Source organism: Sceloporus undulatus, chromosome 3 (assembly GCF_019175285.1).
Source record: "Sceloporus undulatus isolate JIND9_A2432 ecotype Alabama chromosome 3, SceUnd_v1.1, whole genome shotgun sequence".
Lineage (NCBI taxonomy): Eukaryota > Metazoa > Chordata > Lepidosauria > Squamata > Phrynosomatidae > Sceloporus > Sceloporus undulatus.
The window spans coordinates 238,267,434-238,282,371 of NC_056524.1; the positions used below are offsets into that span (position 1 = coordinate 238,267,434).

General features: G+C 39.3%; 1 protein-coding gene and 1 long non-coding RNA gene across 3 annotated transcripts in view; one reads left to right on the forward strand and one right to left on the reverse strand.

The window, feature by feature from the left end:
- LOC121925580 overlaps positions 1 to 10,435 on the forward strand; it is a 23,675-nt gene extending 13,240 nt beyond the window's left edge. The window contains exon 2 of the long non-coding RNA XR_006102900.1: positions 8,285 to 10,435. This is a non-coding gene — a long non-coding RNA (uncharacterized LOC121925580). The remainder of the gene's footprint in view (positions 1 to 8,284) is intronic.
- PLSCR1 (phospholipid scramblase 1) overlaps positions 10,432 to 14,938 on the reverse strand; it is a 40,271-nt gene continuing 35,764 nt past the window's right edge. For both annotated transcript variants that reach the window (XM_042457868.1, XM_042457867.1), the window contains exons 7-9: positions 14,135 to 14,296; positions 12,772 to 12,933; positions 10,432 to 10,846 (exon numbers count right to left, since the gene is read on the reverse strand). In XM_042457868.1, coding sequence (XP_042313802.1) covers positions 10,790 to 10,846; positions 12,772 to 12,933; positions 14,135 to 14,296 — 381 coding nt within the window. In that variant the 3' untranslated portion in view covers positions 10,432 to 10,789. The remainder of the gene's footprint in view (positions 10,847 to 12,771; positions 12,934 to 14,134; positions 14,297 to 14,938) is intronic.

A 14,938-nucleotide genomic window follows, 5' to 3' on the forward strand; every position in this document is an offset into this window, starting at 1 on the left:
CGAAGTCAAGATGAGAAGTGATTCCAAATGCAAGCTAAAGCGAGCGAAGTTCCCTGAAGCAGCTAGCGCGGCGGAAAAAAGGAACTGGGGAAAAGAGCGGGAAGGCAGGGGCCTTATAACAGGTGGGCGGAGTTACCGCCAAAAAGTTTCTATATGTTGCAAAGTAAACTTTGCCCAGTGATTCCAGTAGGTTCCGAACAGCACTACGCAGGCGCAGTAAAACCCATTTGTATGATTCGCAGAGACCACGAAGAAGAAACAAATATACTTGCTATTGCTACTAAGGCAATCTATGTCTCACTGTAGGGCTCTTACATTTATGTCACTAGTGGGAAGGAGGATTAGAGCTTCCTTAAAAAAACTTTGAACAGTCCTTTTTAAAAAATGTATCTGCCAGTATCCTTTGGCCAGTATGGCCATGGCTAGCTAATTCTGACAGTTCTAATAAAAAAACAACAACAGTGTTTCCAAATTCTATTTTCCTAGTTGCCCAAGCTGTTTTTATTGGAGGAAGAAGTAATTTTTCAAGAATATTTTTCCAAAGAAGCTTCCTGTGTGTGCAATCCACCATACATTTGCAATATTGTATAAGATTCAGATTTTTTAAAAGTTACAAATGTATTTATGTAACTACATTTTCCGATAACTGATCAGACAGTATATACAACCCAAAATATTGCTATAGCTCAGTTTAGTACAAATTCAGAACATGCTATTGATTTGTTCACATAACAATGGATGTTCACATAGGCCAACCATGTCAATATCTTACCCAGGGCTATCAATGAAACATGCACTGGTGATGAAAAATCAGTAACAAGTACTTCAGTACCTTTTGGTGTGAATTCACCCTTTCATCTTGGCCAAAAAACGACTATCAAGTTAAAAAATGTATTACAAATCTCTCTTCTCTCTCTCTCTCTCTCTTTCATCAAAAGTTATTGGATGCTGAAAAATTTATGAAAGTCTATAGCTACCAGCCATCAGAACTAAACTATGGTGGGATAAAGACCACCCCATTCCCTGACGGATCGAGTCCTCAGCTTCCACATCGGCAGCCCTGGAGGCCCTGATCCACCGCTTTTCCTGGCCTCAGGGAAGCGGCAAAATGCCGCTTCCCTGCGGCCTGGAAAGGGGTGACCTTGGGCTTCATGCCCCAAGGACACCCCGACAGTGGCGGGGGAAGGGAGAAAGGGGCCACTCGGCCCCTTCCTCTCTGTATCACTGGTGTGGCTGCTCATAGGCCGTGTCAGCTTTATGCGCGGCAGAACGAGCTCGAAAACGGAGCTCTTTCTGGCTCCACTGAAAGGGCACCACAAGGCTGTGGTGCAGCCGTGATGTCATAATGGCGGTGCCAATATAGAAAGGGCGCTGCCATTACCACGACGCAGCTATGTACTAGGGTTGCGGGGCGTCTGGAAAGGACGCCCCAAGGTAATCCTAGTACGTATCCAGGCTGGCGCTTTGCACCGGTCTGGATACCGCCTATGATACAATTTTAGAGACAGCATAAATACGACTTACAATAAAATCTTGCAGTGTACAGCATTCCTATGAAGTCTTTGTATATCATGCCTTCTTTCTGAATATTCCATTTAATCCTTTTACCAGTTCTCCCTTTTTCCCAACCAGGCATAAACTCCACAAACTAAGGGGATTGAATATATTCAGTCCTCATTAGCCTGGTTTTTTTTTTTTGGGGGGGGGGGGGGGAATTGATATTTTCCCCACTGCTTGTAATGTCCCCACACACATGCAGTTCTACAAAACTTGGGCTTCTTTTAAACATGCTGATACTCTCCTGTTTTTTTTCAGTAGCAACACTTTGACTATACAACCATAATAATTCAACACTAGAATTGATAAATGATAGAGCTTACCCAAATACATTAGAGTCTTGATTACACTGTTACTTAGTTGTTGTTTTTTTAAAAAAGTCTTGTATGATTAATAAATGCCCTTGTCTATAGCTTTCATTTCATAAACCTAGGCGGGATACAGACCGCCACTTTGCAGCGGTCTCCCACCGGCGCCATTTGCTCCGCGCGGGAGCCGCAGCAGCCAAACCGCGCGGCTCCCGCACGGAGCAAAAAAGAAGCTCCATTTCGGAGCTTCTTTTTGCAGCGACTTTATGACGTTGCGAGGCGCCGCTGGCGCATTCGCGACGTCATAGACGCCGTGACACGTCTGGACGCTATGCGTCCAGTACGTAAACATGGCAGCCCCCATATGGCAGGGGCGCCGCCATGTGTACGTATTCTATACGTACTAGGGTTAGGGGGGTGCGGAAGCACCGCCCCTTCCTAACCCTAGTACGTATAGAAGACGTACTATATGGCGGTTTGTATCCCGCCCTAGTTACCATGAAGCTGTTGTTTTGGTTACTCACTTGCAAGTTGATACCAACTCATGGCAGCCCTGTGGATGAAACATCTCCAAGACCCCCTATCGTCCACTGCACTGATTAGGTCTTGCAAATTCATACCCGTGACCTCCCTAATAGAGTCCATCCATCTAGTGTGCAGTCTTCCTTTCTTTCTACATCCCTCCACCTTTCCTAGCATTATTGTCTCGTCTAATGAGTCATGCCTTCTCATGATGTGACCAACTTGATAATCTTGGCTTCCAGGGAGATATAGGCTTGATCTATTCAAGGACAAATTTGTTTGTCTTTTTGGCTGTCCATAGTATCCTCAGCACTCTTTTCCAGCACCACATTTCAAATGAATTGGTTTTCTTCTTATCTGCCTTCTTTAGTGTCCAGCTCTTATATCTATATGTGGTAATCGGGAATACAATGTCTTGGTTGATTCTGACTTTAGTGTTCAGTTGTATATCTTTAGAAACTTTTCTACTTCTTTCATAGCTGCCCTTCCCATTCCTAGTCTTCTTTTGATTTCTTGACTGCAGTCTCCATTCTGATCAATATTTGTTCCAATAACAAATAACAATATTAGATTCTATGGTTGCTGCAGTCTTTGGTCTCTCTCTCTCTTTGGTGGATGGGGATGTTGGCCACTGTTTTGTTTTCCGTTGTTGTTCACATATATAGGTTAACACGAGAGTTGATTCTGTTTGTGTGGATTGTAGCATTTTGATTGGAATATCATCTGTTCTTGGTGATTTGTTTTCCCCAATTTCTCTTATTGCAACTACCACCTCACTTTTTAGAGTCTGGTATTCATCTTCATATGGTTCTTCATCCCAAGTGTCTTTCATTTTTTAAATCGTTTTTATTTAACCCTTCTGTTTATTGCCTAGCTCTATATATTATAATTATTCCTGTTGGAAAAACCTGTATTACTGTGGTATATTTTACTGTGGTATATTTTCAACAGCAAAACATATTAAAGTGTGAGATCTGTACATGTGTGCACATGTATTTAATAAACATGGGTCAGACAGTAACATTTCTAGATGTGCCTTTGATTGATACTGATGTTGGATTGTGGAAGTGATATAACCACTCTTCTGAGTTTCCAGTGAAAAAACATCAGTTTAACACCAGGAAGAAATGAAGACCCTTGCCGATGAAGAAGGTACTGCCAGAGCTTTGAATTACTGTTTGGCTTACATTTCTTCCCTGAATCCCCACTGGCCATGTTGAGTGCGACAAACTAGGAGTTATAACACCAAATATAACTTTTATAAGATCAAAGTATTGCACTAATTTGTCCTTATTGTTTTTTTAAAAAAGTTTTTAATTGAAAGAAATGTAAATCAACAAAATTTAACAGAACAAAATACAATTTACAGACTGTCAGCATTCTTTAACAATGCACACATATATTTTGTTTTGTAGCATTTAAGATGTAATTCCAAAGACCAACATGAGAACCAGGTTAATCTAGATTACCTCTGTTTCTAGTAATAAAAGAAAAACAGAACAACAGTCTGTAAGAAAGGAGTCACCATGGAGTTTATTCCTTCAGCTGTGAACCTGTTGTGCCAGTTTTTCCACTAGAGCAAAAGACCACAACTTCTAACACAAACCAGTCCAAAGTGAAATTTTGCAAGCTTTTCTATTTTTGAGGAACATGAGCTGTTAGAACACACACACACACACACACACACACACACACACACACAAACACACTTTTTTTTTACTAATACGATTTTTGTTTTCTTCTATAAACAAAGAGTTAATCCAGTGTTGGGTGAAAGTGGTGTTGGGAGGGTTGTATCCCCCCACCATTTCACTAAAAACCTCCATCCAAAATTTTTGGACTTTCAGATAACACCCCTACATGTGAATGAAAGTACCTATAGCATTACAATATCTCCAACATTTGGCAGATATTTATTTATATACAGGTTGAGTATCTCTTATCTGAAATGCTTGGGACTGGAAGTGTTTTGGATCTCCGGTTTTTTCAGATGTTGGAATATTTGCATATACATAATGAGATATACTGGAGGTGGAACCCAAGTTTAAACACAATATTCATTTCTGTTTCATATACACCTTATACACATAACCTACACCTTATACACATACCCTGAAGGTAATTTTATACACAATATTTTTACTTATTTTGTGCAAGAAATGAAGTTTTTGTACACTGAACCATGCAAACGTGTCATCAGTGGTGTCCCCACAGTTGGTGTAACTTGGTGCAGGGAGAAGTAGGCCACTGTCTCCAGGGTGCCGTTTGCATTCTGGCATGGCTGCAGCCATGCCAGAGCCAAAAGGGAAGCTCCTGCCCACTCCCCGCCAACAGCCTGGGCTGCATTTGTTGGAGAGGCTGTCAAGAAGTAGGGTCATATATCCATATGTGGTGGCAATGTAAATATGTACAAAATTTTGGGGGGAAAGTGCTATTAGAAATAGGTAATGTTATGAATATAAAAATAGAGAGAAGACCGAGTATAGTTTTGTTATCGTTATATAATTCAGAGAAATGGAAAAAAGGAAAAAAAGATTTGGCAACAGGTTTGCTTACAGCAGCGAGATTAATAATAGCAAAGTGTTAAATTGACATGTAAACTGAAAGTAAAAAAAGGACTATGGAAAAGAAATGACTTTGAGGGGATTTGGAAAGAATTTGTTGAGAAAGTACTGAGAAAAGAAGATGGAAGATTACCTCCAGAAGACGAACTGAAATTTTGGATGGAATATAAGGATGGAAATGGCTCCGGGGAAGGGGGGCACTGAAGGGTATATAAAATAATTTGTTAGAATGTAATAGAATGTAGGAAGATATTGGTTTATGGAAATAGTATAAAAATTAAATTTTTTAAAAAAAGAACACAAGGGAGCCAGTTTAACCTCTCTAGAAAGACAGATCCAGAGTCTGAGAGCAGCCAACAAGAGAGCCTTCTTCTGTGTTCTCCAAACATGCCTTTAAAGGGGCAGGAAAAAGTAGGGAGTCTTCTGAAAATTGCCAGCTTCATATAGGACAATATGGTTTTTCAGATAGCATGGACCCAAGCTGTGTAGAGCTTTGTCATTCATAACCAGCATTTCATTCGTGCCTGAAGTCAGGCCATTAATCATCAACACTATTGCAAAAATGAAGCAATGTCTTTCCTGATATCAGCCCCTGTTAATGTTATTTCTGCTTCTGACATCAAAGTTTCTGTTTAAAAAAAGAACATACAGGAACACAACACATCTGCTTGATTAGTCAATTGTTTATTGTTTTTGACAAGAAGCAATTACAAATCCAAACCCCATTGCAAATCCAATATGTACATCCATATAAAAAATCAGGTTAGTGAATCCCCTGCACAGTCTATAGCAATGTTTTTCAGATAATTAGCACAAATACTTTTAACAGTGTTAGCAAATAAGGCTGTTTTGTGTAGAAAATATGGATCACTGTCTGAAAATAACCAGCATATTTTCACATAAGAGCTCTCACTATGCAAAGAAGCCAAGATCTGTTCCAAGAATCTCTTTCTGGGGTTTTGATAAAGCTGGCAATAGATAAATAATGTAAAACATCCTCTACCTCTTCTACACAACAAGTGCAGAGCCTTACGTTTCTCAGAACGTTTCTGTGTCTACCATCCAAGACAAATGTTGGCATAGTTTGGAAATGTAGTTCTGTAAATGCAATTCTTAGAGGGGCCAGGGAAAGTGTTTGTTAATGATAACCTATGAGAAAAATTTGATGAGCTGACTGAAACTAAGTCCTGGTCATTATCCAATTTATAGATCCAGTCCCTCAGCTTGTTTTTACCTCCAGGAAAGATTTTTAAAAAATCTGTTGAAAGGGTTTCAGAGATTAGTAAATCTTGAACTAGCTTAGCCCAACCTCTTCCCTTCTATTATTCATTTAAGCAAAGCTTAGGGAGGTGGTCATCTGATATGCCCAAGACCCTCTTACAATATGAAAAGACTGCCATCTCAGCCCTAGCTTTATAGATACTGCACCTTTCTCTGTCCTGAGGAATGTAGCTTGAGTCCCTGGAGGTACTGTGAACAAGTACCTCAAAAACTTGTTCTGACAGACTTCTAGGTATTGCAAGTGATTGTGATTTATCCCCAGATCTCAATACTATGTTGCATTTGAGCAGCTACTTTCCCTAAAAACACTTTCAATGATGGAATTATGAGCCTGACACCTCTATAGCAGAAAATATTCAGTATGGCATGGACTGACTTCTATGCTGCAGTTTTGATGTTTTGTAGCTGAGCCTTCCAAGAGTTTTTCTCATCAAAATATACCCCCAAGTATTTAAAAGAGGGGATCTGTTCTATCTTATTTTCTCTTACATTCCAATTAAATTTGGGTGATGGTTTGCCAAAGACAATCAGCTTTGATTCAACACAGTACATTCTAAGTTGTTTTATTTGACAGAAGTCAAAATGTATACTGAGGGTTTGAACAGACCAGCTGTAAAAACTGGCTTCTGGGCAGCTTGGGGCATAGTGTTTTGATGCTGAATGCCCCAGTGCCCCCAGCCATTCAGACAGGCGCGGCATCAATCTGCTCTGGAGAAATAGTGTTTTGACGCTGCACACCCCTGGAGCAGCTTGAAGCCACCCTGGGGTTGGGTCAGGGCTGCCTAAGACAGCTTTTTACTGGCCAAAATAGGAATGGATCTTTTCTGCTCCTATTTGGGCAGGTTCTGGGTGGATTGTGGCCATAGTGTGTGGTTGTCCCTTTTGGGGCGGTCTGTTTTGCCCCTTAGACTTCTTTTCAGCCCAATTTTATTCACGGATAGTAACACAATGTTGTCCACATAAATCAAGATTGCCATTTTTTCAATTCCTTATTGAGGGAGAGAAGTGATCAGGACAATTTAAGTTACAGTGATACCAATATAAGGTTTAAACAGGAGGGGTGTTAACAAGTAGCCTTGTTCTTTTGTTGTACAAATGTCTTCCATCATCTTTCTCTCTGTACCAATCCTTATCCCCGTAGTTGTGTTAGTGTGTATAACTCCTGAATTAGGAGTAACAAGCCTCTTATCTATATTAGTCCCAGCAAGCTCACCCCACAAATGATTCCTATTGATTGTATCAAACACTGAGATGTCAATAAATGCAGCAAAAAGCCATTTGGAAGGCCCACTAGTGTATTTATGAATTAAATGATGTAACACAAAAATCTGATCCACTGTACTGTGACCCTTCCTACTCCTGTTTGTTCCTGATGAAGAAAATTGTTCTCCTCATCCAATTTATCAGCTTATGGAGAAGATAGTGGCTGTAAATCTTAGGACTAGTATTATTTATTTATTTATTTATTTCCTGCTCTTCAGCCAAAAGGCTATCAGAGTGGCGTATCCAATAAATTAATTGGCTGGGGGTTTTGTTTATTTCCTTTTGTAATAAAATTATGCTCTTCTTCCTCAGGGAAAATGCCTTTAGAGTTTATATACGAAAAAAGTTTGGCTAGCAGGGACATGGGGGGGGCACCATTAAGAATTCTTCTTGTAGACCTCTGCTAGAATCTTTTCTTCACTAGGTGTTTTGACAGATAGGGCTCACTTCTTGTACTGATACTGAAGGCCACTTTGGTATTGCCATTAACAAAGCCTAATTATTACTGCTTGATCCATTACTGCTATCCACATCACTTTAAAAATATTGCTAAATTAAATACACCAAGTATTAGCTGGAAAGTATGCAGCTAATTTGGGAGTAAAGCCCATGTCTGATACTGAGATAAGATCTACTTTGATCTACTGATATTGAGATCTACTTTATTAACCGAGGAATACCGGTATCTATAAACGAACACAGGATGAATTACTCATGGCTACAATGCAGAGCCAGATGTATTATTGATAGATATAATAGTTCGGGTTTCCTTGTCTTTTACTATTTCAGCAAAATCTCACAGATGGCAAAGCTTGCACCATTTTTCTACATTAATGGAAACTACAGTCGCCCCTCCTAACTCACGAATCTGAGATCCTCAACTTCGAATATCCATGGAAGGGCAACCTGTGCTATTTCCAATGGTGTGCACACCTGGGCTGCACGCACGAGGGTGCACCCTATTCAAACCTATGAGGCTTGAATATGCATAAGCCTACATTTTCATGGTGTGTGTGTGTGTCCAGAACAGATCCTCTGCAAAAATGGAGGGCCAACTGAATATCATTTAACCAATCTCCATTGAAAACTCTCATGTTGACATTATCCCATTTTCACGTACATGAAGAATTCTATGCTTCATAAGGCTGAAGGAACTACTACAGACTACTTGCATCTTCTTGCAGCTATGTTGCTATTCTTTGCTTTTTTTCTGGGCCTTAGACAGTTTTTAGAAGACTTTTTCACACCTATCTGTCATGCCACTTATATATATAGTACCCTACCATAGTATATCATGTGAACTGGTATTCTAGGCTTAATAATCCTCATGTAAAAATGGAGAAAAGAGTTATCAAAATTAGTATTTATTTAATAAAGAAACCACAAACAGCTTGGTCATTATTGTTGACTCCAGAACATTCAAAAAAACCCTCTTAAAATGGTGTTTTCCATTAGAATTCCAAATAGAAATGGTCAAAATGGTCTCCTGGTTGGAGACTTTCAGAAGCAGCTTCCTACTGATAGGTCAGAACAAAGATAATAATAGCCTGACTCTGGAGATGGCAAAGAAAATTCAAAGTGCTCTGCATGTTCACAGCACATAGCAAAACCTTGAGGAGAAATGAACTTGAGGGAAGACCTGTCAGAGGAGGCTTCCCCATCTTCTCCATCCTAGCACAGGCAGGAGGTAGATATAGACTCCTCTGCAGCTCTTGTTGTAGCCAAAACATACCGTCATTTTTTCTTGGCCTTTGTCTGGGGATGCACCTCTTGTGCATCCTCAGTAGATGCATATCCAGATTACTGGACATCTGAAGGTGATGCTGAAGACATGGAGGAATGAACTCTTCTGGATCTCCTAAGGTGTGAGTGCCTTCTAGTGTCCTTCTTGGAGCTTGAGTCCCCATTGGGCATGTTCTGGTGTTTTTTGTGTTCTGCATACTAACAGTACACTATTTCTGGTCTAGTATTTTGCTAAGTAAGTGCCATAGCCATCACTGCCACCACCCTCTCCTCTTCAGCCTGTTAGGCCAGAAGAGAATTCCATCAGCAGAGCTCCAGATGGAAAAGCTACCCTCCCACAATGAGACACTGGAGGAAAGTGGGTGGTTTGGTGTCACTTACCCATAAAGCCAAAACAATCTCTGCATGTATAATCAGATCTATGATGTGAAGTATTGCTATGCACCTCTACCACCTGAACTAGCACAGTGTCTATTCCCCCTGCAATGGTGGATTAACCTGCCTTCTCAGTGTGCCAAAAATTCCCACAAGGTAGGGCTGTCCATGTCACCCCCATTTCCTTGTTTGAGGACAGCTCAAGGCTCAGAGATCTATCTAACTCCCAAACATGGGCTAAAATCTCAGTGAAGATGGAAGAAGGAATTGAACCAACAAAAAGTTGGTTTATCCTTAGAAATGAACTGTTTTCTTAGCTGGAGAGAAGCAACAACCCTATTCCTCAATATGCAAGGTAGGACAAAACTGGAGGGAAGAGTCTAGCTCTCCTACTTAAGGTGGAGGGAGAAAAACACCAAACACCTTGCTTCCAGAGGAGCAAGACTTAGTTCCAGGATGCCTTTCCCACACTACAGGAAAAACTGCCTCCTTCAGCTTGGCAGCCTAGATTTATCCATCCTAAAGTTTGACCCTGAGGTTAAATGCCAGGCAGACACAAGTTTCCATTAGTTTTCAGTCTGTCATTCTCCCTGTTCACAGTGTTTATATCAAAATGTTAAACAGACCTTATATCATATACATGTTTGCACAACTGACACAGGTATTTTCCTCAGTTTATTATTTTTACTACTGTGTGTGTGAGTGTCAGAATGAGAGAAAAAACTAGAGAACCTTATAGATTTATCTTTCACACATTATCGGACCATATTCATTGTAAAGTAAAGTGTTATTTGATTTAAATAAAATGCTGGAAAAAACACATTTCAAGTTTGCTTTATATTATGTCTGCATATAAAAAAACAGTTATGATCTTTGATTTAAATGTTACAAGGCACAAAGTATTATTCAACACATGGCAATGCCCGATGGCACTAGCACATGAAAGAGGAAAGAGCCACTCTAAATGTATACACTTGACATATAAAAATAATACAGTAATAATAATATAAACAAATATAGAGCAGCCTTCATAAATGGGATTAAGGTGCTATAGGTGCAAGAGATGCAGCCAGATAACCAATTTTTAAAATGAAAATTTATCAGAAGCTCCATTTAAGGTAAGCAAAGACAGAATTTACACAGGGATTTCCTCTGAAGTAGTGCAAAAGACAGCTGTTACCAGACACCAGCTCGCTGTTGATGATCTTGGCCATGCTCAAAAAACATGAAATCCTATAAAGAAGGAAGCAAATGAAAAAAATAGTAATTAAACAAAATCCGAACTAAAATGTAGATTTTTTTCTCCATTTTAATTTTGGTGGGTTTTAACAAGAGATATCTTTAAAGGAAAGCTGTTTTAACAAGAAAACCTTTAAAGTGAGACTCATAGAACCCAGCCTACTGCAATGCCAGCAATCAGTTTCAAAACATTTCATATTCCAAAGCATGGCAGGCTTCTATATTGATTGCAGTTTACAGAGCACAAATCTGACAAAAACGGTCAAGGCACAGCTGTGCTTACACTGTGCCAATTAAACTCAAATCCAAACCCTTGTCAATCTAGTAATGTTGGAAGTTTCTTAGGATTACTTTAATGATATCCAAACTTTGTGCAAGCATTGTGAATGTGTCCATAATCTGGAAGAAGTCTGGATTTGCCATACATTATCAGAAGTTAAATTTTATATATTTATAATTCTGTCAGGAGATTGTTCCACTCACAAATCTAAAATTTGGCTGAAGAGGGTTTGGACAGAAAATGAGCATTTCTGCTGGTAAAAGAGGTTGCACCTAATCTAAAACTCCTAATAAATTTTTGAGTTAAGACAGTATTGTCCAAATGAAACCTAGCAAATGGTTAATTCCACCATTTTAAGAATTCCATTCAATCACCATACTTTCTCTGTCCATCTGTCTAATGGATCAGAAATTTAATGGATCTCTTCAATGTCTGGTTGCTGAGTAGTTTAATTTTACAGATTAGCTGATACGATAGCAATGCAAGCAATGATTTATGCCAAAATTAAGTTGCTTATTGTAATTTTAACAAATACCAGCAAACTTCCTCTGTTTTTAATTAATCAGTCAGACACTTAGGATATCTATATCACATAATGAGAGCCATTAAGGCTGAAGGGCGGGGTATAAATACCTAAATAAATAAATAAATAAATTCTCTCTCAACCAAAAGGAGCCAGAGTCACACAGCTGCAAGTGAGGGGAGAAAAATTCAGGGGTAGCAAAGCAAGTATTTTAAAAATAAATAAATAAAGCTGCTTGTGAATATTTTTTTCTGGATTTCAAGATTTCAACTTAGCCACAATAGGGGAATCCTAAACAAAAGAGAAGCAAAGGAATGGGACTTAACTCTTTGAGGTTTTCCACCTCCCAACAAAAGTAAAATTCTTTCAGTTGACTACAATTTAGCAAGTTGTACCTATACAGTACCTGAAAGCTTTTACACATGCAAAACAGATACTTGGAGAAATTCAGTGTTCTCTAACTAAGAAAGGAACAGTCAGCTTCTCCCAAGGCAGGGACATCTGGATCGCAAGAGAAGTTACTTTTCTGTTGCTAATGGGAGCTGAAATTTTATTACCTGACTTTTATTGCTCTTTGTCTCTAGTCTTCGCTTGGCAAATAAGAGGATTGGCCTCTGCCTGCACTGGAACCCCTGCCTGCACTAGAACTTTCCTTGGAGGTCTTTAAACAGAGGTTGGATGGCCATCTGTCAGGGATGCTTTGATTGAGAGTTCCTGCATGGCAGGGGGTTGGACTGGATGGCCCTTGTGACCTCTTCCAACTCTATGATTTTATGATTCGAATACCATCTTAGCTAACAAAATTGCAGAAAGAATGTAGGCCTGTGACCTTAACATTGTCACCATTTTTCTCCTGTATGATTTTTAACATCCTTGCCTGATGTAGAAGCCTGTGAAGTTTTGAAAGCTTGCATTATTTATTTTATGTTTTGGAGTTGGCCCAAAAAGGTATCACTGCTTGTGAATTTTGGATTTTATTGTATAGGGCTGCAAGTGTTGTTCTGTAAGGAGCTACAGGTGAGGCCTATGCCTTAGGCAACTATCCATGGACAACTATTTCAGCTCGGTAAATCATAAGATTACTAATAGCACAGGTCGCAAGACCATTAAACTTACTATAAGGAAGCAAGCCCCAAGCATGACAGCTTTCATTTTAACATCGAGGTCCAGTGGGAACTGGATGCCAAAGTTGTCAGCATCTGTAAATGCCTCCTTCACAAAGCCAGTCCACTGCTTAGAGATTCTTCCCACTGTGTTCTTCTCATCTGTTGACATCACCTTTGAAGAAAGAGGGAAAGAAGATGAGAGAGGTAGTGAGAAACAGATAAGATGTCTTTTACAACAGTAAAGACATATATTTAATATTTATGAAGCGAATGCCAAAATATGTTACAGGTAGAAAAGGGACGTTGTACACAAATATCTTTTGTAGGGATCATATATTTTATTTATATATTTATTTTCTTGATTGTTTAATAATCTATCTTTATAACATTGGCTCTCTGGGTAGTCTACTACTCCATTAAAACAGTATTTTAAAGCACTTATTAAAAACAAGTCAGTCCAGAATTCTAAAGGCAATCTGATTCTAAACCACTGTCCTTTCTAAGTGATTTAAGAAAGAAATGACAGTTCTAAGAATCAGATAAATTTCATTAAATAATTTTGTAATAAATCCATTGCTCCTCCAGCCCCCAAAAAGTGAATTTAGAGAATGTATAAATCATAAAAGTAACAACTATTAACATTATTATTGAATTATAATTAAAAACCAGAGCTTGGAAACAATTGACGACATTGTAGCACAAGAAGTAATGTTTCTAAGCTCTCTTTAAAATGTCAAATGAAAGGAAAAGACTTTGCCTGCTATCTAAAAAAGCAGGGGAAGGCTGTGTCTTGCCTTACATGCACTCTGCATTCCTAAGAGGAATGGTAAGAGATACCTGAGTTTTCCCTTGATTTCCCCACCTTGGGGTGGGGGCACATTGGTTCTGCATAGTCCCCTCACACGAAGCATCACCATATCCCGCTGTCTGTCTATGTCTGCCTGTCCATCATTTTGTAGACAGGACATGGGAGGGGGGGAGGAGCGATTAATCTGCCATGGTATTTCCTCCCTCTGGTCAGGAGTGGCTTTTTAAAAATTAAGACAGAAATTGTGGAGAAATAAAGAACAACAAGCAATGCAGGAAGTAACAATGTTCCACATATGATAATAACAAGAAGCTACAAATAATAGTTTTTTATTTTTTCCCCATTACTGGAGAACAGAAGAGGTGGTTTGCTTAATTCCATAGGCCATGGAAAGAGTGAAAAATGTGTAGCTCTCCAAATATTGGATTTTAACTCCCATCAGTCCTCACACCATGGGCTATGTGTTGGCTAATCATTTACGGGAGTTGCATTTCAATAACATGTAGATAATCATGCATTTCCGATGCTTGTAAGAACAGAATTTAGGATTCTAGTGTTTACTTACCTCAAAATTAATATCTGCACAACAGCTGCATACTACACAGGGTCCAACAATTTTAAGTACATCCTCTTGAGCTTCATTCTGGATAGTGAATTTAGGCAAACAGGGATTCCAGATCTGTTTAATATATCCTATAGGTGTGCCTGGAGGGGCATGAACTTCAAGCTGAGAGAAAATAACAAGGCACTGCTGAGTCAGAAAGTAAGACTGTATTTCAATTTGTTTTCTTATTTGTTCAGATAATCTGCAAAAGAGACAGTCAAGCACAAAGCAATTTGCACTTGTTTTGTAGGCAGCTGAATTTTTGGAGGGGCATTGAGTCTGTTAGCTGAAAATTAGGTAAAACACAGAAGACATGATAGAGGATCTACAACTGTACTTGAGTTGTACAAAATTAATAGAAAGGACAAGAGCGGATCTGAAAAGATGTTCGTACTTTCAAATGATCCATGCTGTGCTATGCTGACATACAAACATTCTTGAGAACAGTGGTTCCCAACTTTTGGTCCTCCAGATGTTTTGGACTTCAACTACCAGAAGCCTGAGCTAGCTTGGCCAACTGTCAGGAATTCTGGGAACTGATGTCCAAAACATCTGGCAGACCAAAGGTTGGAAACTACTGCTCTAGAGGCATAACTGCATAGTTCTACCCTTGAGTACAGACCCCCCCAACCAATCCAATCTGAAAAAGTATATTAAAATGGAAGACGACTTGTTCCCTCTCTATTGTTGCCCAATTCTGATTAGAGTCCACAGCCCAATATTTTGCATTTAGGTAAGTGTGTGTGTGTGTGTGTGTGTGTGTGT